Here is a 24,614-nt window from a genome sequence, read left to right on the forward strand (position 1 = left end):
TGCCACTGCTGCGTGATTTCTGTTCTCATCCTGAGGTAAAGTTCTTAACCCAAGGTACTATTTCTGGGTTAGTGGAGTCTGTAACCTGAAGTGTTTGTAACCCGAGGTTATTGTAACCCGAGGTACCATTGTGCTCAATTTATAAAGGCACATGTTGATTAAAAATTGGGAGCAGCCAATTTTTAATTGGCATGTGCCCAAGGGATTGAGGACAGGACCTCAATATGTTTTTGTTTAATATGTTTAATATGTTTTTACACATGTAAATGGGACCAAGACCACTGAAATAATTTCACCTGTATGGTCCAGAGAGGAGGGAAGGCCAATAAGGACGCTGCTGGGCTGGGGAAGGAACTTTAGACAAAGTTTTGTTACATTTCCGCCTCAGCCTCCCCCCCCCCCCCAATTACTCCTTGCAGCACCAACGCTGTGGTAACTGGAGATTTATTTCAAATATTTGCAGACCACGCTTCCATGTAAAATATCACAAGGTGACACACAACCTAAACAAACACAAGGCAAAACAATTTTTAAACATCATTTAGGTTCAACAGGCCTGTCTAACTCATACAGTTTTTGAAAGGCCTCTAAAAACGAGCAGGGGTGACTCCTGCCAAACCTCTACTGGCAAGGAGTTCCATAGGGCAGGACCTGCCACAGTAAAGGCCTGATGATCCTTAGGGGCTGCAGGGACACTAAAGACCTCACAGCAAGCGAGGTGGAGCATATGGAACCAGGCAGTGAGCTCATAAGGTACTTCGGGGCCCAAGCTGCTTACAGCTTTGTGAATTAAAGAGATAAAGTGTGTTTCATCATCCACTGGGGTAAGCAAACAAAATGGTGGGGATTCACCTCACAACAGACACATACCCGTTAGGCCCCACCAGGCCATATCGGCGCCCGGCCACAATATATAGATCTGCGTTGACAAACAACTCTTTGCCATGAGCCGAGATGCTAAATTTCTCCAGCTGAAATAGAAGGTAAAAGAGATTAGAGAGGTCCTTTTTATTATAATTTATTTAGGAGACCGCTGTAAGCAAAAAAAAAACAAAAAACAAAAAACAAAACAAAACATTAGCAGGGCTTTAATAACACTTGTAACGTAGGAAATAACGTGGATAATAGGGACAGACACAAATTATGGATTATAAAATAATATGCAGTTGAAAAGGTTGATAGTAGAACCCAGGGAGGGGATGATGGGAAGTCTTGAGATTCAGAGAAATCTCTTAAATATGGATATGCAATCTGCATTGTTTTAGCTTTGCACTTGTAAAATTAAAATATGATTTCGGGGGAGGGGGACAGAGGTCCTTCTTAATGCCTTTAAGCTCTTGTTTCCATCTGCTGGCTCTAAATGTTTACACAAGCCTACCTAGGATGCGGGTTTTAACCTACTTTTACTCTACTCTTGTTCTAACTTTTTGAAAGTCTTAAATTATTGCCATATTTTTTTCTTTGTGGTAATTTTGTTGCTTTAGCTTTTTTGTAAAGTGCTTTGAGGCTACCTCCCTTCATTCTCCTAAAACGTCTTCCCTGGATCCTCCAACCAAGATTTTTTAACTGGAGATTCTGCAAATTGGGCTTGAGGCCTTCAAGCCTTGGCCCAACCTGTTTCCCTCCATACAGATGTTTCTGGTAGGAGTTGAAGTGCAAAACATCTGGGCCAACGCTGACCCTCCTTGCAATCTCCTTGCTCTGCCAAAGGTGACTCAGCTTCCTCTTAAGTTTACATATCCGTTGAGAAAATATAATTAGGCATCCACTCTTGAGACGCAATGGAAGAAGAGACTGGAGGAATGATCCAGACTGGAGAAGAAGAAGAGTTTGGTTTTGATATCCCGCTTTATCACTACCCTAGGAAGTCTCAAAAGCGGCTAACATTCTCCTTTCCCTTCCTCCCCCACAACAAACACTCTGTGAGGTGAGTGAGGCTGAGAGACTTCAGAGAAGTATGACTAGTCCAAGGTCACCCATCAGCTGCATGTGGAGGAGCGGAGACGCGAACCCGGTTCCCCAGATTACGGGTCTATCGCTCTTAACCACTACACCACACTGGCTCTGGTGGGCAAGGGGCAAGGTGGAGGCAGTGGATCGAGACAGCCGTACCTTGATGTCAGAGGCGTTCTCCAGCATGGCCTGCCGTGAGGACATCTCCGCTTGGGACACCGAAAAGTCGTTCTCTGCCGCGCTGGCTGCCTTTAAGGTTGCCACCTGCCGCTCAAACTCCAGCTGTTGGGAGGAGGAAACAAAATCTGGCCGTGAAACAGCAACAAAAAGAGAGACTCTTCCCCATCTACCATTTGCCAGGTGCCAGTCTGCCCACCAACTCACTCTCCAGAGACTTATTTCTATCCAGGGAATGCTTTACCAGGATTTGACCTTACAACTGGCAGGCAGAGAAAGCCACGAGGCCTTTTTTTGCCCCCTGGCCAGCCACAGGAATAACCATTTGGGCCTTTTCCTTCGGTCCCCGGCAGAGATCTCACCTGCTTCTTCAGCTTCTTCTTCTCCTTTTTGCTGAGATGGGCGTAGGGATCGTCTTCCTTCTTCTCCCCTTCCTCTCCCTCCTCTTCCGACTGCTACAGAAATCACAAGGTGGCGTGTTTTGTGTTAGTAAACGGGACTAGAAAAGGAAACCAAGAATGCCCTCATACAAAACCTTTGGAGAGACCCTGTGCTGCTCTCCCCTCCAAGTCGGTTCAGAGTTAAGACTCTCTCTCTCGCTTCTGGTACAGCTCTGCAGGGCTCAAGAGTCCTTTCTGCAGGGATTGAACCCCAGGAGATAGAAGAGGTGCTTCCATAGACCTCTTCAGTCTCTCCAGAGAACTTGCTGGAGTTCTGGGTCAGTCATAGGGTTGAGAAGTGGCTTGCTCATATAGCTCTCATTTCTTGCCAACGTGAAGTAGAAAGTTACAGATAGGTAGCCGTGTTGGTCTGCCATAGTCAAAACAAAAAATTCCTTCCAGTAGCACCTTAAAGACCAACTAAGGTAGTTCTAGGTATGAGCTTTCGTGTTGGTCTTTAAGGTGCTACTGGAAGGAATTTTTTGTGAAGTAGAAAGTAAGAGGTAGGAAGGAGGAGGTTTTTTGGGGGGTGGGGTAAGCTGCAGTAGCTCCTGGGTCTTATTGCCCCAGGCACTAGGAACAGCTTTGCCTAACCTGGGGTCCTTCACATCTTTTGGACTACAACTCCCATCAGCCCCATGCTGGCTGGGGCTGATGGGAATTGTAGTCCAAGCCATCTCCAGGTTGGAGAAGGATGTTTGAAGGAGTATGAACAAAAAAAATTCCTTCCAGTAGCACCTTAAAGACCAACTAAGTCAGTTCTTGGTATGAGCTTTCGTGTGCATGCACACTATCTGTAACTGAAGGACTATGGTTTGCACTCCACCCTATGGGTGACTTGTGGAAGACAGTCGGTAGTTCCCCGCACCTCAACCAGTGTGACATATCAGCAGAGATTCCCTGCTCCCAGCAGAACAGCTTCTTCCACAATCCCGTTAAGGGGGGAAAACTCCTCGCCCACACAGTTCAAAGTAACGAAGTGAATGCCCTAGAGACTATTATACTTTCTCTAGGCAAATTTCCTGAACCAATGGGAGGGTGAATGGCTCAGCAAGGCATACACTCAACCTCCCTGGTGTTGCTACAGTAACCCAGTGCGCCTGGCACCCTTATCTCAGAACATCCAGACATGGGAAATATATTCCAAGCACGGTGCCATTTCACCCAGTGTTAACATGACACCAACACACACACCCTGTTGCTTTTTGCCAGAACCCTCACCAATAGGTGAGTTTGCCTTGCCCAGTGTTTTTTGTTCATAGTAGACAGGAGGAGCGGAGATCTAAGCTATGCACACAGGCACTGATAAATACAAGAGACAGCCAGCATGGCATAGTGATTAGAGTGTTTGATTGAGACCTGGGCGATGTGGGTTCTAGTCCTCACTCAGCCATGAAGCTCACCTTTTGCCCACCACCCAATCTCAGCCTAAACCATCTTGCAGGATTTTTGTGAGGATAAAATGAGGGAGAGCTGTGCCCTCCCTCTTGAGAACCTTGGATGAACGAAGGTGGGATGCAAGTGCAATTAACAGAATACTATGGTACCTCGGGATGCAAATGGGATCTGTTCCAGAGCCCCGTTCGCATCCAGAAGCAAACATAACTAGTGACGGCATGTCTGCACACGCGTTGCTTTTCGCTGCTTCTGCGCATGACGTCATCTTGAGCATCTGCGCATGCGGTGAAACCCGGAAGTAACGTGCTTCGTTACTTCCAGATTGCCGCGGAGCGCAACTTGAACGCGCTCAACATGAAGCATATTCAACCCAAGGTAAAGGTAAAGGTACCCCTGACCATTAGGTCCAGTCGTGACCGACTCTGGGGTTGCAGCGCTCATCTCACTCTATGGGCCGAGGGAGCCGGCATTTGTCCGCAGACAACTTCTGGGTCATGTGGCCAGCATGACTAAGCCGCTTCTGGTGAACCAGAGCAGTGCACGGAAACGCCGTTTACCTTCCCGCTGGAGCAGTACCTATTTATCTACTTGCACTTTGACGTGCTTTCAAACTGCTAGGTTGGCAGGAGCAGGGACCGAGCAACGGGAGCTCACCCCATCGCGGGGATTCGAACCGCCAACCTTCTGATCAGCAAGTCCTAGGCTCTGTGGTTTAACCCACAGCGCCACCCGCATCCCTTCAACCCAAGGTATGACTGTACTAATAGATGCCAAACAGCCTACGTGCATGAAAGGAGAGAGCAGGAGCCTTAAAGCTCCCTCCTCTGCCTTCCTGCATAAGGTGGACAAAGCCCAACTGACGCAGCAAAGTCACAAGCTCCCTTACTGGCTGGCTGCCCTGTTTGGGCTTCTCTTTGCCCTTTGTGGCTTCTTCCTCTTGGTCATCCTCATCCCCCTCGTCCTCGTCGTCTATCTCCTCCGCCTCCAGAGCGGCAAACATGTTCTGTGGAACCAAAGAAACAAAAGCTTGTATAAGAACGTGACTTAAGAAGAGGCCCGCTGGGTCAGGCCAATGGGTCTTCTAGTTAAAAAAAAGGGGGGGGGGATATAGGACCCCTGGACAGTTAAGTCCAGTCAAAGGCGACTATGGGGAGCTGCGCTCATCTCACTTTCAGGCCGAGGGAACCAGCGTTTGTCCACAGATAGCTTTCCGGGTCATGTGGCCAGCAGGACTAAACTGCTTCGGGCACAGCGGGACACCGTGACAGAAACCAGAGCGCATGAAAACGCCATTTACCTTCCCGCCACAGCGGTACCTATTTATCTACTTGCACTGGCGTGCTTTCAAACTGCTAGGTTGGCAGGAGCTGGGACAGAGCAACGGGAGCTCACCCCGTCGCGGGGATTCGAACTGCCGACCTTCTGATCGGCAAGCCCAGGAGGCTCAGCAGTTTAGACCACAGCGCCACCCGCAGTCTCCGGGTCTTCTAGTACAGCATCTTGGCCAATCAGATGCCTGCAGGGAATCTCATAAGCAGGACCTGAGCACAAGAACACTCTCCCCTCCTGTGGTTTCCAGCAAGTGCTATTCAGCATTCCTGCCTCTGGAGACAGAGTATAGCTATCCTCAGGAAAAGGTTACAGTGACTGCGCTTGTGCATCATGGCAAACCAAGGGTGGGGGACCTGAGCCAACCCCCCACCCCCACCCCAGTGTTGATGGACTACAAGTCCCATCATACCTGACCCCAATGGCCATGCAGGAGAGCCAGTATGGTGCAGCTGCTATGGGAACTGGCTCAGGACATGGGAGCAGGCTTCAGCTGTGAAGACCACTGGGCGAACTTTGGCCAGGCATTGCCTCCTAGCCTAATCTACCTTACAGGGTTGTGCGAGAATAAAATGGGGAGCAGGAGAACACCATGTACACCACCTCAAGCTTCTCAAGAGGCGTTGTAATGTCACCACAAATAAAATAAAACCACCTGCAGGGCAACAGATACTGCACTCCTGCAGTAAGCCATGGTTGGTCGTTTACTGCGAATGCACAGATGGCTCTTGCTTCAATTTCCTCCCCGCTAGCAAGTGGAAGCAACAAACCATGATGCTCAAGCTTAGGGTTCCATCCATTTCTCTCGAAGAAACCGCGGGTTGGTAAAACCAAGGTTTGCTCTTGGCTGACAAACACTGGCTTGTCGGGATGCCGGTGGCACAGCACTACCAAGCCTTGGGGGTTGGATTTTGGCCACCAGGAATCGCCTTGAGGTGTCCCTTACCTTGGTCGGCTGAGTCTTCTTCCCTGCAGCCTGTTTGGTCGCAGTCTAAAAGAAGTATGGAAAGAGATGAGACGGGCAGAAGAGAGCATGAAAGGCAGCTGTTGCAGCAAACCCTTTCTCCTCCAACTGCCCAGATCTTTCCCCTCTGCTTTAAGGTGAGTTAAGCAACTTGAGTATCAGCTATTTTAGCTGTCAGGCACATAACCCAGAAGCCTGGGATTCTCCTGTTTGTCTAAGAACCCAACCAACCACCCAACTCTTCGCATGACTCTCCCATTCCTCTCTTGCTGTACCTTAGCTTTCTCCTTGGGTTTCTTTAACTCTCCGTTGTCTTCCTCCTCATCGCTCTGAGCCAGGATAGCAATGGCTGGACCCCCTCTCTAGGAGTGCAGGTGAAAAACAGACAAAATGTACAGGTAACGAATACCAAGTCAAAATGGGGTTCAGCACCCTGAGCAAATGAGTAGTATTATCACTATTATTATGGTCGTCATCACAACCAATTTACAGTGGTACCTCGGTTTTCGAACGTCTCGGAAGCTGAATGTTTCGGTTTTCGACTGCCGAAAACCGAGACGTAAATGCTTCCGTTTTCAAATGCACCTCAGAAGTTGAACAACTTCCGCTGAGTTTTTTTCAATTTTCTCCACTGAATTTGCAGACCGCCCTTTGTGCCTCGTATTTCGAATGTTCCGGAAGTCAAATGGTCTTCCGGAACGGATTATGTTCAAACACTGAGGCACCACTGTGTTGTTTTTATTTTCATCATAATCATCAATTAGTCATCATCACTACCATAAAATTTATTTTATCAGCCAGCTTCTACACAGTCCTCTCGAGGCAACGTTCAATAAGAAACAGCTAAAAATTCAAAACCAAAAACCAAGCCAATACCTTTCAGACAAAACTAAAACGAAACAAGTTAGACGCTTGTAGGAAAGACTCATTTATCCAGCTGGAAAAGACTAAATTTGCTGCTCTCTGACTTCCTTCACTCTGACCAAAGCAGAAATGAAATCTCACACAAATTTAAACTTCAGCTGAGTTTCAAGACCTGAAGCTGAAATTCTGACATCCTGGAATTTTCAAGCTCCATGGGTTTCTGTTCCTCTAAGGCACTGGATTGTTTCCAGTCTCTCCCAGGTGACAACTGGGAAATTATGTTTTGTCTCCAGGGCATCTACTGACTGCCCACTATCCCTGATCAACTTCTACAATTTGCCATGCTGTATGCAAATGCTTTTTACTCTTTCTACAAGCCCAAATCCTTTTGAAATGCTCCAATTCATTTTCCTTTTTAACTCACGCCCTGCAATTAGAATAAAATTATGGAAATCATATATTTTAGCGTGATCTGCACAGTTAATAAAAAGTATAAAAAACTGGGAGAGTATATGTGTTTTCAAAACGGTCCACGTAGTCCCAACGGCATATTTTGGCATCAAATATACAGTTTCAAAGATAGAGCCTCTCCCAAGCCCCAGCCTCAATTGCCTATCTGTAAAATGGGAATAATATCAAGCTGCTTTATAGCGCAAGGGTTGTGGAAGACAGAAATAGAAAGGTTCATAAGGCAATTTGAACAGTTTGGACTGCTCAGGCCATTCCAGGAACGTTTTATGCTCAAAAGTGGGATACAAATTTACAAATAAATAATTTAAGAAGAATACTAGCAACTAAAAACATTTAATTTAATGTTTCAATAAAAAGGTTAAAAAACAGTGTCTTCATTATCAACCATGAAACACCATACCTCCTGTTTTCCTTTGTTCTTCTCATTTTTCCTACTCTTCCTCTTTGTGTCTTCCTCCTCTTCCTGGGAAATAAAAGACAAGAAATTCTGATTATTTCCCACCACGACCAATGCAAATTAGCACAGGGAATCCCACCTATCTAGAGCGGTCCAGCCATTGAGGATTTGCATCATTATTTTAAAATTTTAATTACGTGTGTTACAGCATAATAGTTACAATCATAAAGAATTAGCAAAGCCTGTGAACACAATTAATTCCAGCCTATGATACATCCTGGAGAGCAATACTGTATTGTTCTTATCCCAACTATCATATTTGTTGCGTTTTCTAACTCCCAATGGAGGATTATAAGAAATACAAGGAGGGCTCTGCGGAATCTCCTCCCTGTTGAGGTTTCCAGGAAAAGCTGGGAGCAAATATCGGTCAGGTACCAAAGACGCCTGCTCCTTGGGAGAAAGGTGATGGCAAACCTAGACAGCATCTTAAAAAGCAGAGACATCACCTTGCCAACAAAGGCCCGTATAGTGAAAGCCATGGTTTTCCCAGTAGTGATGTATGGAAGTGAGAGCTGGACCATAAAGAAGGCTGATCGCCAAAGAATTGATGCTTTTGAATTCTGGTGCTGGAGGAGACTCCTGAGAGTCCCATGGACTGCAAGAAGATCAAACCTCTCCATTCTGAAGGAAATCAGCCCTGAGTGGTCACTGGAAGGACAGATCCTGAAGCTGAGGCTCCAATACTTTGGCCACCTCATGAGAAGAGAAGACTCCCTGGAAAAGACTCTGATGTTGGGAAAGATCTGAGACCACAAGGAGAAGGGGATGACAGAGGACGAGATGGTTGGACAGTGTTCTCGAAGCTACCAGCATGAGTTTGACCAAACTGCGGGAGGCAGTGAAAGACAGGAGTGCCTGGCATGCTCTGGTCCATGGGGTCATGAAGAGTCGGACACGACTAAGCGACTAAACAACAACCAAAGGCATCCCTAACTGCCCAGTTTGGTTTTTGAAGAGATGAAGTCTGGGATCTGGTTCCAATGCCAGTATTCCATCCATATAACATACGTAGTAAGTACAGAAGTGCCCCTGATCCAGTGCAGAGTGCATTTTCTTCACCCTTGTGTAGCAACAGAGAACTCCAATAGTGAGGCTTTTAAGGGGAAGAACTGTCGGAATCTCCAAGCAACCGAGCTAATAAAGCTCATCTTCCAAAATTGCCCTCCGACGTGATTAACGACCTGAGCCTTTGATGAGGCTCAGGCACATTCCCATTCAGCAGAGAATCAAAACAGCAGGCGGAAGTGATGAGATTTATGGCTACATCGCTATGCTTCATTTTCTAAGCTACGCAGACAGAAAAGAAACCAGTAACGTAACACCCATCTCCTGTCTTCTGTGAGACTTCCAACAGCCTGGAATGTCTCTGGAATGTAAACAGAGTCTTGTGACTCCAAAGCACTGCACAGTGGCAAACAGAAACTAACAAGAGGTGGTTCATCCTGGAGAAGAGTGACTAGTGGGGTGCCACAGGGTTCTGTCTTGGGCCCGGTCTTATTCAACATCTTTATCAACGACTTGGATGATGGACTCAAGGGCATCCTGATCAAATTTGCAGATGACACCAAACTGGGAGGGGTGGCTAACACCCCAGAGGACAGGATCACACTTCAAAACGACCTTGACAGATTAGAGAACTGGGCCAAAACAAACAAGATGAATTTTAACAGGGAGAAATGTAAAGTATTGCACTTGGGCAAAAAAAATGAGAGGCACAAATACAAGATGGGTGACACCTGGCTTGAGAGCAGTACATGTGAAAAGGATCTAGGAGTCTTGGTTGACCACAACTTGACATGAGCCAACAGTGTGACACGGCAGCTAAAAAAGCCAATGCAATTCTGGGCTGCATCAATAGGAGTATAGCATCTAGATCAAGGGAAGTAATAGTGCCACTGTATTCTGCTCTGGCCAGACCTCACCTGGAGTGCTGTGTCCAGTTCTGGGCACCACAGTTCAAGAAGGACACTGACAAAATGGAACGTGTCCAGAGGAGGGCAACCAAAATGGTCAAAGGCCTGGAAATGATGCCTTATGAGGAACAGCTAAGGGAGCTGGGCATGTTTAGCCTGGAGAAGAGGAGGTTAAGGGGTGATATGATAGCCATGTTCAAATATATAAAAGGATGTCACATAGAGGAGGGAGAAAGGTTGTTTGCTGCTGCTCCAGAGAAGTGGACACGGAACAATGGATCCAAACTACAAGAAAGAAGATTCCACCTAAACATTAGGAAGAACTTCCTGACAGTAAGAGCTGTTCGACAGTGGAATTTGCTGCCAAGGAGTGTGGTGGAGTCTCCTTCTTTGGAGGTCTTTAAGCAGAGGCTTGACAACCATATGTCAGGAGTACTCTGATGGTGTTTCCTGCTTGGCAGGGGGTTGGACTCGATGGCCCTAGTGGTCTCTTCCAACTCTATGATTCTATGATTCTATTCTATGATTCTAAGAGCTTCCAGGTAAGAAAGGTTTTTTTGGGGGGGGTTTAAACGATCAGATGTGAACCCAAACTCTTTCCCACAACAGCGCCACCCGGAAGCATGCACTCCCAAACAATTTGGTCCCAAAATTTTAAAGGGACCACTTCCTCCTACATATCCTGTTTGCAACCCCTCACAGGGCAAGATCAGGAGGGTGATCCAAGGAGGCATGGAAGCACTGGTTTAAACCTGCACAGAGAGGCACCCTCCGTGGTTATCGAGGGTTCCCTTGACTCTGTCATCTTTTTAAAACATAGGAGGACTTTAATGATATAGGCAGGAGTTCGACAGCTACTGCTAAAATATGATTTACTGGCCCACTTCTACACAGAGCCAGACCAATGGCCTATGTGGTACAGTCCAGTCCACCCCAATACTCACCCTGCCCACACCTGGTTTGATATGATGTCAGGGGTGCAGCAGGTAAAGCCAGGTCAGGAAAGCAACAACTGGGGACTTTAAAGTGTGCTCCCCCAATTAGCTTTTCTTTGCAAGAAGGGCTTGCATTCGGTGCTTTTCGAATTTGCCACCCAATACAAGCCTCACTTGTTTTATTGTATTTTTAATATTTGTTGGAAGCCAGAAACCCAGCCAGATTGGTGGGGTATAAATAATAATAGTAGTAGTTGTTATTAAAAAGGTAAAGGACCCCTGACAGTTTTGTTAATACGCAATAAAAAGTTTTATAAAAGAACAAGAAGCGTTTGTGTGGTGATCTGAAGAGGACAACGACCAGGCCTGACACGCTTCCCCGATTCTTCCCCTTGATCCTGAATCACCTGACATTATATTCCATCAGGCGACAGACAGGTTGACTAGTTCTGGATTGTGGCTGGATGCAGTCCCCCACCCCAGTGGAGACGGTCCACCATGCCTCTTCCAGCCCTCTCTTTATTTTGGCTCTCCCAGCGCAGCCCAGACTGACCTTCTGCTTGGCTTTTGGCCCTTTCTGACTTGGTTTCTTCTCCTTTTCATCATCTGAAGCAGCCTAAAGAAGCAAAGACGGATTGTTTATCTGCACTAAGGAAAAGGCCAGAAAGCATCCCTGTTGACTCTGGTTATGCACTTTGCCACACTGCCACCTCCCAAGAGCAAATGCATACAGGAGAGAGGACTGTCCTGCAGGGCTAGAAAAACCCCAGCAGTCTGATCACTTAGTTATCTATCTGCAGCTCCTGTGCTTAGGAGTCCGAGACCTTTTTCCAGTGCTGGGAAAGCCGAGTGCCAAAGGGTTTGAAGATCAGTGCCAAAGAATTTGAGATCTTCAGTATAGTCCTGCTGACCGTCATTCTCTGGCTGTTCGCATGCTGGAAAATCCCCATGTTCTGTATGTCCTTGGCTCTGCATAAATTTACCCTTCTGCTTATATGAGAAAGGTGGAAGGAACTACACAGAATACTGAAGACCCACCTCCAAACCACCAAGAGCCCTGGGTAACCCTGCATCTCAACCTTCATTTGACCAGGCCTTTCCGAAGTGTTTAAAACCCTTCTATCTGCATAGTGGCCAGAAACAACTTCTTTTTAATGGGAGTAAATGTTTTGCGTTCTGCTCTTGCGCTACAGAGCCCAAATACGCAAGTGAAGAAGAATACAAAATTCCTCTTCTGACACTGTGACCTGGCCTACCTAATACTCTACAAATCCCCATCTTGATCCAAATCACTTTCTGTTGGATCCAGAGGGAGGCTAACCTTGTTGATCTTATTCTTGTCAGGTCTGGTTGGTTTCGGCGGTTCCTCTTCGTCGTCGTCTTCCTCCTCACTCTGATCCTGGCTCAGGGCGGCAAAGACATTTCCCCCCTAAGAGAGAAAGCAAGCGGCAGTGAAGAAACTGCAGAGACAAGTTCCATGTAACAAACTCCCCTTTGCTTGGTCCCCAAAAGTGAAAGGCAGGTTCTCCTGGGGGATTTGCTGGTGGCGGTCCAAATTTTACCATGCAATGGTCTGGCCACAGAAAGGGAGTCCATTGCGCACAAAGAAGAAGAGGAGGAGTTTGGATTTGATATTCCACTTTATCACTACCCAAAGGAGTCTCAAAGCGGCTAACATTCTTCTGGCGAGAGCCAGTGTGGTGTAGTGGTTAAGAGCGGTAGTCACGTAATCTGGGGATCCGGGTTCGCGTCTCCGCTCCTCCACATGCAGCTGCTGGGTGACCTTGGGCCAGTCACACTTCTCTGAAGTCTCTCAGCCCCACTCACCTCACAGAGTGTTTGTTGTGGGGGAGGAAGGGAAAGGAGATTGTTAGCTGCTTTGAGACTCCTGAAGGGGAGTGAAAGGCGGGATATCAAATCCAAACTCTTCTTCTTCTTCTTCTTCCCTTCCTCCCCCACAACAAACACTCTGTGAGGTGAGTGGGGCTGAGAGACTTCAAAGAAATGTGACTGGCTCAAGGTCACCCAGCAGCTGCATGTGGAGGAGCCAGGAAGCGAACCTGGTTCACCAGATAACGAGTCCACCGCTCTTAACCACTACACCACACTGGCTTTGTTAGTCTCATCCACGGGCCTGAAGTTGACAGTATCCCCTCAACCTGCTGCGGACGCCCCAGGGCATTATTATTATTATTTATTTGTCCCACCCTTCCCTAACCAAAGGAAACGTCAAAATGCCCACCTTCTTTTTCTTGCCAGCTTTGCTGATGGGGAGAGGCACTGGAAAGGAAACAAAAAACTGTGAATACCTGCTGGGCAAGAACAGGACGTTGGGGCAAGGTGGGTCTGATCCTGAAGGCTCTTCTTGGGTTCCAAGGAGCTTATTCAGCCCTGATCTCTGTCTCCAACAGCGGCTAGTCAGATGCCAAGGAAAACTCACAGGTAAACCACAAAATAAGCCTCACACTCTGTTTACCAGCAGCAGCGCATAGCCTCTGCTAATAAAGGCAACACCACAGCTAACACAGATCACCTTGAACTGCTAGCCTAGATATAAATCAGTGGTAGGGAAGCTGCGGTTCTGCAGATGGTAGCAATGCTCTCATCAGGTCCAGCTAGCATGGCCAATGGTCAGGGATGATAGGTGTTGTAGTCCCTGGCAACATTGGGTGGGCCACAGGTTCCCCGTCTCTGACATAAACCTGTTCCGTGAGGCTGGGAACACTAATGCAGGGGGGGGGGCCTCTGTCCAATATGATTTGGCCTCGGCTCATTTCACACAGATGGAGGAAGGGCTGGGAGAAGAGGAAAAGCTAAAATGGACGAAGCAAAGGGGAAAGGGGAGGGGAACCCACTCCAACCAATAGTTTGGGCATCTGTGAAGAAGCCTGTTCTTATGAGCACAATTCAATTCACGTTTCACGTTTCCGAGCACAATTCAAAGTGTTGGTGCTGACCTTTAAACAGCCTTGGTCCAGTAAACCTGAAGGAGCGTCTCCACCCCCATTGTTCTGCCCAGACACTGAGGTCCAGCGCCGAGGGCCTTCTAGCAGTTCCCTCACTGTGAGAAGCCAAGCTACAGGGAACCAGGCAGAGGGCCTTCTCGGTAGAGGCACCCGCCCTGTGGAACGCCCTTCCCACCAGATGTCAAAGAGAAAAACAACTACCAGACTTTTAGAAGACATCTGAAGGCAGCCCCGTTTAGGGATGCTTTTAATGTTTAATAGATTGTTATATTTTAATATTTTGTTGGAAGCTGCCCAGAGTGGCTGGGGAAACCCAGCCAGATAGGCGGGGTATAAATAATACATTATTATTATTATTATTATTATTATTATTATTATTATTATTGGAGGTGGCAGAAAGAGGTGAGAGAAGGCGCAGCCCTGCCCACTAGCCACCACAAGCTCCATTTCATCCCACCACCTATATGCACCTTCCAACAGATAACCCCTGAGGAAAAGGTCCCCAAGCCCTGTCCTAAGGACCAGTGGGAAGAAATGTCTTGGAACTCACACAGAGCGAAGGGTGACCAGCTTGTGGCTTTCCAGACAGCCGTTGGACCACAACTCCCAGCAGCCCCAGGCAGCATAGCCAAAGGGTCAGGGCCAATGGGAGCTGCAGTTCACAGCAAGATCCTAGAGCAGGAGTGGGGAACATGGGCCTTCCCAGAGTTGACTGCAACTCCCATCAGCCTTGGCCACGGGAGTTGTCGTTCAGCAACATCGGGATGGGGAGGGGGCACCAGTTCCCTGTCTCTGGTCTAGGGGGTTGGGCAGGTTCCTCAGCCCCAATGTAGAAAATCTCTTCCCCTCCCCCCCCCCGAAGATCGCAGCCTCCAACCTTCCTCTTCCTCATCACTGGCTTGGGCTGACAGCTTCTTCAGCCGCTCAATCAGCTGGTTCTCATCGTCGTCATCTTCTGCCTCTTTTTTCTTTCTGTCTTTTTTCTTGTCTCGTCGCTTCTTTTGCTGGGGCTGCTGCAGCCATGAAAACAGACAGGGAAATGAACAAACAAACATGAGGAGGGTGGGTCAACCTGCCTTTTTTAGCAAATTATCTCCCCGAGGCACTGCGACATCCTCAGCCCCATTGCAGAGGTGGACTTTGGTAATATGTCACCCTGGACCAGGGGAAAATTTGGCACCCTCCCTGCCCAATACTTCTTATTTTAAGAAGAATTCATTTTGGTACATTTGCTTTTTAATGGATCTTCTGAGTAGGTTGTGAAGGCGTAGCGTAGCTAATTGGATTGGACCCCAATTAGCCGTAGCTAATCGAATTGCAGCCCGGCACACTTCCCTCTAGCTGCCTCCTTGCTGCGCCGATCCTCCGTCCGCCACAATTGCAGAGTAATAACACAGTGTGCTGTTGCTCCCCGGTGTTTAGAAGATCAAACACACTTAGACATTAGTGTGTTTATATCTCAGTCTTTATTCATGCAGTAAAACAATAAAAGAGAACTTTCCTGGACTTTCCTGGACTCAGAGCGCTCATGTTGCTTCCGTCTTCTTCGGAAGCAAAGACAAACAGGCAGTGGAATAAAACCACTCCCTCCTCCTAGTCACGCCTCAGGAATGGAGAGACGTCACCCAGAACTCCTTAACCCTGTGAGTTCTGAAACTAGCCACATGTATTAATATAACAACAACAACACTAATAATAATAATACTTGTTGTTGTTGTTGTTGTTGTTGTTGTTGTTATTATTATTATTATTTTGTGTTCCCTCAGCTTGGCATCCTATATGGAGAAATGGCCCACACTACCCTAAATCCAGTGCTGTCCAATGTGGTCAACTAGCATGCCCTCTGGTGACAAGACCCACAATATATATTCCTCCCAGGTTCGTGGGTTCAAGCCCCACACTGGGCAAAAGATTTCTGCATTGCAGGGGTCTGGATCCTCGTGGTCCCTTCCAACTTTACCATTCTATGATTCTACGATTCTGTGATCCTGCTTGGCACTCCTGGTTCCAAAGTTACTTACCTGTTGTTGATGTTGCTGTTGCTGCTGCTGCTCTTTCTCAACTGCTTGCTCCTCACTGGCATGTTTCTCTTCCACAGCCAGTTCCTCAAAGAACTTGGGAGACAGAAGGAAAAAAGTTTAGGATGGTGGCAGGGAGGTAGTAGCCCCCTCCCTCCGAACCACTACCCCCCTACTGGAAAGAGGGCAAAAGGCCTCTCCATCCCCTCCAAAAACCAAAAATAATAAATCCTTAGTAAGCCAAAAATATTACACAACCCCCCAATTATTGGATTAGCTTTACGTAAAAAATGGAGCTACTACCTCTCAGCCGAATTATGGAGGTGGATAAACAGGAAAGGGGTGGCAAAGCATTCGGGGACATCAAGAAGTGCTACAGGTGCAGTTAACAACCACCAGTGCACAGTCCCCCAAATGCTGAATTGTTTGGAGGAGGAAAAGGAGCATTTGTGGAAGGTGGCAAAGTTCTCATGAAGGTCAACAGAACTACAGAGTGTCCAGATTCGTGGACGTCACACAGAGCCCAAATGAGGGCGAAGTCAACAGAAGACGAGACCAAATCTTACCGACTTTTTGGTCTTTTTATCCTTCTTCCCCTTCTTTACCACTTTGTCTGAAAGAAAGAATCGGGAGGTATTTGAGATACAAATCCGAGAGTATTCGTCCTCAACCACAGAAAAAAGTATATACCGTATTTTCTGCTCTATAAGACTCACTTTTTCCCTCCTAAAAAGTAAGCGGAAATGTGTGTGTGTCTTATGGAGCGCAGCTATCCCAGAAGCCAGAACAGCAAGAGGGATTGCTGCTTTCACTGTGCAGTGATCTCTCTTGCTGTTCTGGCTTCTGAGATTCAGAATATTTTTTTTTCTTGTTTTCCTCCTCCAAAAACTAGGTGCGTCTTGTGGTCTGGTGCATCTTATAGAGCGAAAAATACGGTATATCTCTCTGTCTCCCCCCCACACACTGAGACCAGGAACCGAGAAGAGTTCGGGCACACTAAAGCACGCACCATATTCCACACTCAAGTCCACTATTTACTACTGAAAGTCAGAGTGGAGCAGAGGCAGTCAAGATGCTGCCCTCCACATGTTGCTGGACTGCAATTTGCATCACCCTTGACCAATAGGCTATGCCAGCTGAGGCTCATGGGAGTTGTAGTGCAGCAACATCTGAAGGGCAGAATATTGGCCATCTCTCAGTTGAACTAGGAATGGGGAGAATTGGGTTCAAACCCCCAACTCAGCCACAAAGCTCACCAAGTGATCTTGGGTTAAGTCACTCTTTTTCAGCATAACCTACTGGGCTGTTGTGGGGAGAAAACAGGGACGGGGAAGAGAAGCACGCACTTCACCCTGATAAACTGAGGATTTTAAAGAAAGGCAGGGGGAAAGTATCAGAAATAAAAGAAAGCTGAATTTCAACATGGTGCAATTACACAATGTGCTGCTGGTTAGACAAATACATATATGTGGGTATATATGGATTCATATAGAGAGGGAGGAAAGCAAATTGAAAATATAAAAGCGTTAGCCTAAGAACAATAGTAAACCATCTCAACTGCAATTTCAGGATGCCTGGCAAAATAAGAATGCCTCAATTTGTTTCCAGAAATTGGCCAGGGAAAACATGCTTCACCAGGAAAATACATTCCATATTAACTATTATTATTGTTAGTATTATTTTTTAAAAAGCAAAATTACACCACCTCTCATCAAAAGATCTCAGGGCGGTTCACAAGATAAATATACAAGATAAAAGCACAAATAAATAATTAAAATGGAAGCAACAAACACATTTAAAAGGCTGTGGGATATTAATCAGCCAAAGGTTGAAAAGGAATGTTTTCACCTGGCACCTATTTCTTACCATGATATCCGATCTATTAGAGGTTCACATTAGATTAAAATAAAGTCATAAAGCTAAGAAAAAAGTCTATTTCAGTCCTACCTGGTGACCTTTTGGGTGTAAATCATATTCTCTACCACTGAGCTATGACTAGCTGTGAACAGGTAGCAGAGTTTTCTTCTTTCAACTATGACACATCCCATCTCACAGCAGACTAAGCCTGCTGGGCTTCTTCCAAGCCCAGCCACCTTTCCCTCCCAGCTCCAATTACCCCGGCTTCTCAAGCTCATGCATCTCACCCTGCCCACACCCCAACTTAGTCGAGCCTCTCCTGCCTCTTTAACTCCAGCCAGCTTCCTGCACAGCCAATTGAAAATGGCCTCTCTCCCTTGTCCCATATCCCCAGTTGATGGACTCCAACGCCCTCCAGGCCCAGCCATCATGGTGATGATGGAGACATCTGGAGGTCCACGAGGTCCCTGCTCCTGCCATGCCTTTTGTTTGTGGAGTTCCTGGATCTTCCCACGACTACATACACATGGAAAATCAATGGCCATTCCGCCAGCAGCAGAAATGCAGTAATAGGAAATGCTAGTGCTAGATCTTTTTTTCTCAGAGCACTCTTCCACAAAGAGCACTGCTGCCTACAACCAATGTTCAAAATTTTCCAGGCACCAGGTTGGCGGCTGCAGAAAGCAAAATGTCACTCAGAGAAGGAATGGAAAGATTTTCCTTGACGGCGGCCTGCGTTTCGCTAGCCCAAAAATGGAAAACGAGCGAGGTCCCAACCAAAGAGGAATGGCAAACACAAAACTGATGGAATACACGCAGCTTGCAGATCTAACATGTAGAATAAGAGAACAAGAAGAATGCACGTTTAAAGAAGACTGGAAAATGTTAACTGAGTATATGGGTGAAAACTGTGTTCATTTAAAAACACTGGTAGCATTAATTTAAATTCAACAGATTTGATGGATGTAACATTGCATTACTGAATGGTTTTGTTCATGTAAAATATGCAGGGATATATGGTATGCAAATTGAACCACGGAAAGAGAAGAAGGGAAGTCACTGATTTAAGGTTAAGTGAATATCTTGAAATGTGATTGAGAAAATTTAATAAAAATAGTGTGTTGAGAGAAATATTTTCCTTGAAGCTTGAAGTAGTTTTATTCTTGAATGTTTTATTTGATGTTTTAACGTGTTGTGAACCACTTTGTTCTTTAAAATATAAAGCGCTACAGAAATGGAATAATAATAATAATAATAATAGTAATTCCCATGGGGGGGGGGGCGATCAGCACCTAGACATGCCATTGTAGCAACTGCAGCCTAGGTTTAAGGGACCATTTAGCAATTAGATTATATATACTGTATCTGAATTTCTAACACTGCTTATGACTGTAGCTTCTGCAACTGCAGCTCTGCCTCTTTGTTAGCAGCTCAGGAGCCCCACAAGGAAAATAATTATACTATATATAATTGGCAACTCACGGATTACAGCAACATGTGTTGGGACTCACCTGGTTCCCTTCATCATAGCCCAATGCCCCACCCTTCCTCTTCCAAATGCCTTGTCACTGGTGTCTGTAAAATGGGTTGAGTGGTTGAGAAACTTTTATGGGAATTGTTGGGCAGCTCCTATTGCTGGTCGAAGTTAAGACAATACAGGCTAAGGAGCAAAAGGATGCTGCCCCAACCCCAAGTCCACATTAAACAATGCCGAACAAATATTTCTGCGCAGTTAGCATATTTTACCGAGTCGGAACCTCTGCCCTTTTTCCAGCAAAGGACATGGCAGGAAAGAACTATGGTGTTGGCAGGAAGGAGGAACATATACTGCTTCCACAAGTGGCAGTAGAACATACAGACATCATGGTCAGTAGTCACTGAAAGCTATTTTTATGAAAGTTTATTTTGTTTATTTGATATTTATAAACAAAATAAATCAGCATTACTACGGCTAAGAGACTGAGTAGCTAATAAGGAAGTCTCTGGTAAAGATCTAACCTCTGCAAACTGCTCTCTCTCAGCCCCCTCATCTACAATTCAGGTAATAATAAAACAACTAAACTAAGGATTACAACTAGATCAGATCATGAATTCGAGTCTCAAGACCTAAGCACTACACAAATATCAAAGACTTGTTAAAAGCATACACACACATTGTTTTTATATTAGTAGCTAGGATTAGCTGGGACTTTGATTTACTTAGTACAGGTGGGTTTATCAGTTCAACGTAGCGTATTTTAGATTTATTTTTATATCACTGTTTCTTTTCCTAGGGAATTCCTTGGTCAAATTATCTCTAGTTATATAAATGAAGACACATATGGAAGCTCACATGTATGGGGCCTTTTAGTCCAGTTCCTTGCCCAAGCCACAAAGTTTCATCCTCAATATTCCTCCTCTATCTAACCAGCCACTTGAACGTTCCTTTAACATGCAAATCAAGGGGAGCACATAAAAAATGCTAAGAATAGCAATGAAACCAGCGCCGCATCGGAAAAAAATCTGGGCCCTTGTCCATTTAGACAAAACCTAAGCAGCAAATTAGGAAAAAGAGAGTTGGAGGAGGGGAAAGAGAGGCAGGGGCAGCCAGGGGTGGGGAATGGTGTGTGCCAAACACATTCAGACACACCTACGACCAGTGCTTTTTTTCCCCCTAGGGAGACGCATACCCCTAAACATTTTGTGAATCTAAGTTTGGCCTCATTGAGGGGCAGTATTTCAGTATGAGTAGGAAAATGAGAGTAAGCCCTAAACTTTTTTTTAAATGAAAAAAAAGCACTGCCTACGACTATGCGAGACCCGCTGACCACGGCAGAGCTTGCGTCTGAGCAGACAGACACGTGTATGGACAGAGGTGTGTGAACGGTGGCTGCTTGTTTCGGGTTGTTTTAAAGGGCAAACACTTTTACACCGAATTGTGTGTGTTAGCCCCCTCCCACCCACTGATATTTTGCCTACTCCCCCCCCCTCCTTGAAGGTCCTCCTCCCAACCTTCATGAGGACTAGCCTCTTTCCTCCCCGCCCAGCCCTCCCGCCTCCGCCCTCACCTCCAGCGCCCTCTCCGGGGCAGCGCTTCTCTTCTTCGTCCCCGACCCACTCCTCCTGGGGCTGCTGCGGCTGTCTCCCTCCCTTCGGCATGGCTGCTCCCTTCGCTCCGGCGCCCGCCGCCTGCTTCTTTGCGGCTCTTCCTACCGCAATCTTGGCTCAACACATGCCCGCCTGGGCCGCACTGCGCCTGCGCGGGAGGTGACGCGACCGGGGCTTCTCCAGGCCAGAAAGAGAACAGATACTTTCGTCAGCGATCCCCGAGCGCAGGCCGGGGATAGAGATCATAGAGATCAGGAAGCGCCTCTCCTAGAAGGGCACGGGAGAGACCCGGGGTGCAACAAAGATATGAGGCCGCGCCTATCCTAGAGGGGCACCGGAGAGACCGGGTTGCCACAAAGAGATGAGGAAGCGCATATCCTAGAAGGGCACCGGAGAGACCCGGGTTGCCACAAAGAGACGAGGAAGCGCCTATCCTAGAAGGGCACCGGAGAGACCCGGGTTGAGACATCGAGATCAGGAAGCGCCTCTCATAGAGCGGCCCAGCAAAAACCCGGAAGATTAGTCGCAGGCTGCAGGAGCGCAAATGGAGACGTGCAGTTTTTAGGACGCGCACAAGTTTTGTTTCCCGCTTATTTTAGCCAAGAGTGGGAAGGGGGCCGCTGCCTCCGAGAAAGACCTGCAGCGCTTTTTACTGTGAGGAATGCAGGTGCATGCCCAGAATGAAACATGTCCAGCAAGAAACAGCAACTCTGTATAGTATGCACTTAAGAATGCAGGATTGCTTGGTTTAAGTACACACCTCGCGTTTAAATAATAATATTTATTTATTTATTTATACATACATACATACATACATACATACCCCGCCCATCTGGCTAAGTTTCCCCAGCCACTCTGGGCGGCTTCCAATCAAGTGTTAAAAAGCACATCAGCCTCTTTCCCTCCTACCCACCCCAGGATAGGAATCCTGGGAACTGTAGTTTTTAAAAAACTGCAAACTGCACCTCTCCGAAAGGGTAAAAACTACACTTCCCAGGATTCTTTGTGGGAATCCTTGTGCTTTAATATGTAGTGCGAATACACGGCTATAGTCATTATAGCTGTGATTACTGATTTTTACATAGTCCCTAAGAAGAAGAAAACTACGCTGGGCAGAAGTTCTAGAGTTTACAAAACCAAATATAAAAAGGTATAAGATTAATGGCAACGCTTATCATGGCATCGATCAAGGTTTCTAATCAGCTGTGAGTAGTGTCAGCTTTTTTTGTGGTGGCTCTGGTCCTATCTCTAGGGTCAGTTTCCAAGAAAGGCATTGATTGTCTCTTGGCTCCCAGGCATTTGTGCAATGGGATGCTGAAGAATATCATCCTGTCCCCAGTGCTATTTTAACATATATATGTAGCTATTGGGAGTGGTCATCAGTAGACTAACAATTGAATCAGGACAGGCTGCACAAGTCCTGGACTTGGTGGTGGGACAAACAAATTTACATTGAATAATGAATGACAAGACAGAGAGGCCCTGTGGGTAGATGGCTCCTAAGTCCAGGTAATCAGTCAATTGTCTGCTTTAGATGAAGTCATCCTCTGTCTTAAGGAGGAGGTTTGCAGTTTGTGGGTGCTCCTAGATCCATCTCTCTTGCAAGAGGCCCAGGTGACCTCAGGGAATTGGAGTGTCTTTTACCAGCTTTGGTTAGTAAGACAGCTATGGCTGTTTGTGGGTCAAGATAGCCAAGCTTATATTGTCCATGTGCTGCTATATACTCCACGTGACGTGGCTCTTGAGGCTAACCTGGAAGCTCCAGCTAGTTGAAAATCCTGTTTTTATATATGCAGTTCTTTATACATTTTTATTGCATTGTAAGTGGCATTAGGACACCTCATGGGAAGCCATTAAAAATCCAATGGATAATGTAGCAGTGACCATTAACTTAATGAAAGAATGTAAGCTTTCAAAGAATGTCAGTTCCTTTGTTAGTGGCAAAAAATCTATATAACGATACACTTTGATATCTTTATTGTCATTGTCCCATACAGAACAATGAAATTGAAAACAAGACAGTTAATGGAATATTTAAAATCTGGCTGCAATTCCAAACACATAGACAGCCAGCTCTAACTGCATTCTTATTAAGTCCTAATATATTAGATGAGCCCTCCAGGACATAGTAAGATCCATTATTAACCTCACTTCTTAATAAGCATTCTTAAATCAGTTGATTTCAGTGGGCCTAGACATGACACTTATGATGTCCTGCCTCCCCCATTAAAATGTTTTCTTGTTGTTTTTTATAGGGATTTGGCTTCTTTGTTTTAGATTCATCTTGGAAGTCAGTCTGGGAATGCTTTTTACGCTGAAGGTCTGAACCACATTTATTAAATAAACAAATGTCATATTGTTTATAATATAGGCATTTGCCTTAGATGCAAATGGTGTTGTTCTATACTAGTACAGTGGTACCTCGGGTTACATACACTTCAGGTTACATACGCTTCAGGTTACAGACTCCACTAACCCAGAAATAGCCCACCCAGAGATGTTTGTGGCCAGAATTCCTGCATTGCAGGGCGTTGGATTGGTGACCCTTGGAGCCCCTTCCAACTCTACGAGTCTCAAGTCTTTGTAGTACGTAGGTGGGAATTCCGTCTGCGCTTTTCCCAAACAGCATTGGAGGCGCTCAAGGGTTCCATCAAATGGTTGAATGGAGTACTGTACTTAGTTCCGTCCGCTTCCTCCCCCGGCTGAAATGGTACGGCCCGAGCGCCCTTGCAGAATGGCAATCTTGATTTCTCTTCCCCCCCCCCCCTCGAGCCACCCTCACTGGTACCGTCCGCAAATCCGAAATCGCGTTCCATTTTCCTGGAAGGCGACGTTCCATCGCCTGCGTCCACCCCCCTTTTTATGAGTCCCGAATGGTTTCGCCAAACTACTCCGCTCCCCCCCCCTCTCTCCGCACAAGTTCTGCTCTTTCCGCTCCCTACGTCACGGCCCCGCATTCTTTCACTCGAGAGGCCCCGCCCCCTTTCCCTTTCGACCCCGCCCCTTGCGCGGCGCTCATTGGGCCCTCGTCTCTCCGCCGAGGAGCGCTCTCCCCTTGGCCCCGCCCACTCCGGTGCCGCGCGTCGGGGCTGGTGGTGGAGGAGCAGAAGGAGGAGGAGGAGGAGGGGACGGCAGCCGGGATAGGACATGCACCGCAAGAGGCCGTTCAGCGCTAAGCAGAAGAAGAAGCAGCTGCAGGACAAACGGGAGAGAAAGCGGCAGGGTGAGCGCGGGAGGGGGCGGGGCCGTGCGGGAGGGGGCGGGGCCCCGTCTTGAAACATCTGGAAGGATGTAACATTCCCCCACCCTCTTTGGGCTGCATGGGGGGAGGATCCCCCCTTCAACATCTGTATCCTCACCTTTCTCTTACCCCCCTTTTTATAATGAGAAGGGACCGATCATTAGCAACATCTGGTTCTCATGATCGCCCACATAAACATCTGGGTAGCAGAAGGCCACGCCTCCTCTTCCTCCTTGAAACATTTTAGAGGGGGCGTTGGAAGGAAGAGAAAGCGTGACCTCTACCTCTCCTCCATTAAAACAAATCGGGGGTTGGCTATTTATTGGCTTCTGCAGGAAACGCTTACATAGAAAGCAAATCTTCTTTCCTGAAAACGTATAGCACCTCTCTCTTCCTCTCCCTTTCCATCTTTTCCCCCCTCTCTCTCCCTTTTTGCAAAGCGGGGGTGGGCAGGCATAAGTGAGCCAGGCCTTTCAGCTCACGACTTAGCACCCCGCTGCTCCTCTCCTGGAAACAATTTGGAAGATGAGTCTAGAAATGTTCA

At 46.8% G+C, this 24,614-nt stretch overlaps 2 protein-coding genes across 4 annotated transcripts in view; one reads left to right on the top strand and one right to left on the bottom strand.

The window, feature by feature from the left end:
- The window catches only part of ABCF1 (ATP binding cassette subfamily F member 1), a 41,310-nt gene extending 20,252 nt beyond the window's left edge, over window positions 1–21,058 (bottom strand). Inside the window, exons 1-14 of one of the 3 annotated variants that reach the window (XM_083723486.1) lie at window positions 20,790–21,058; window positions 16,452–16,498; window positions 15,889–15,981; window positions 14,745–14,880; window positions 13,144–13,181; window positions 12,223–12,330; window positions 11,455–11,517; window positions 7,997–8,059; window positions 6,537–6,623; window positions 6,244–6,288; window positions 4,855–4,971; window positions 2,493–2,585; window positions 2,113–2,235; window positions 871–971 (exon numbers count right to left, since the gene is read on the bottom strand). In XM_083723486.1, the coding sequence (XP_083579612.1) occupies window positions 871–971; window positions 2,113–2,235; window positions 2,493–2,585; window positions 4,855–4,971; window positions 6,244–6,288; window positions 6,537–6,623; window positions 7,997–8,059; window positions 11,455–11,517; window positions 12,223–12,330; window positions 13,144–13,181; window positions 14,745–14,880; window positions 15,889–15,981; window positions 16,452–16,498; window positions 20,790–20,880 (1,205 nt within the window). In that variant the 5' untranslated portion in view covers window positions 20,881–21,058. The remainder of the gene's footprint in view (window positions 1–870; window positions 972–2,112; window positions 2,236–2,492; window positions 2,586–4,854; window positions 4,972–6,243; window positions 6,289–6,536; window positions 6,624–7,996; window positions 8,060–11,454; window positions 11,518–12,222; window positions 12,331–13,143; window positions 13,182–14,744; window positions 14,881–15,888; window positions 15,982–16,451; window positions 16,499–20,789) is intronic. The other 2 variants (XM_083723488.1, XM_083723487.1) reach the window with 2 other exon arrangements.
- A 2,808-nt stretch (window positions 21,059–23,866) lies between these two features.
- The window catches only part of GNL1 (G protein nucleolar 1 (putative)), a 32,752-nt gene continuing 32,004 nt past the window's right edge, over window positions 23,867–24,614 (top strand). Inside the window, exon 1 of the mRNA XM_083724121.1 lies at window positions 23,867–24,052. Within this exon, the coding sequence (XP_083580247.1) occupies window positions 23,977–24,052 (76 nt within the window). The 5' untranslated portion in view covers window positions 23,867–23,976. The remainder of the gene's footprint in view (window positions 24,053–24,614) is intronic.

The sequence above is a fragment of the Podarcis gaigeae genome (genome assembly GCF_964106915.1).
Source record: "Podarcis gaigeae genome assembly, chromosome: 2".
Classification (NCBI taxonomy): Eukaryota; Metazoa; Chordata; class Lepidosauria; order Squamata; family Lacertidae; genus Podarcis; species Podarcis gaigeae.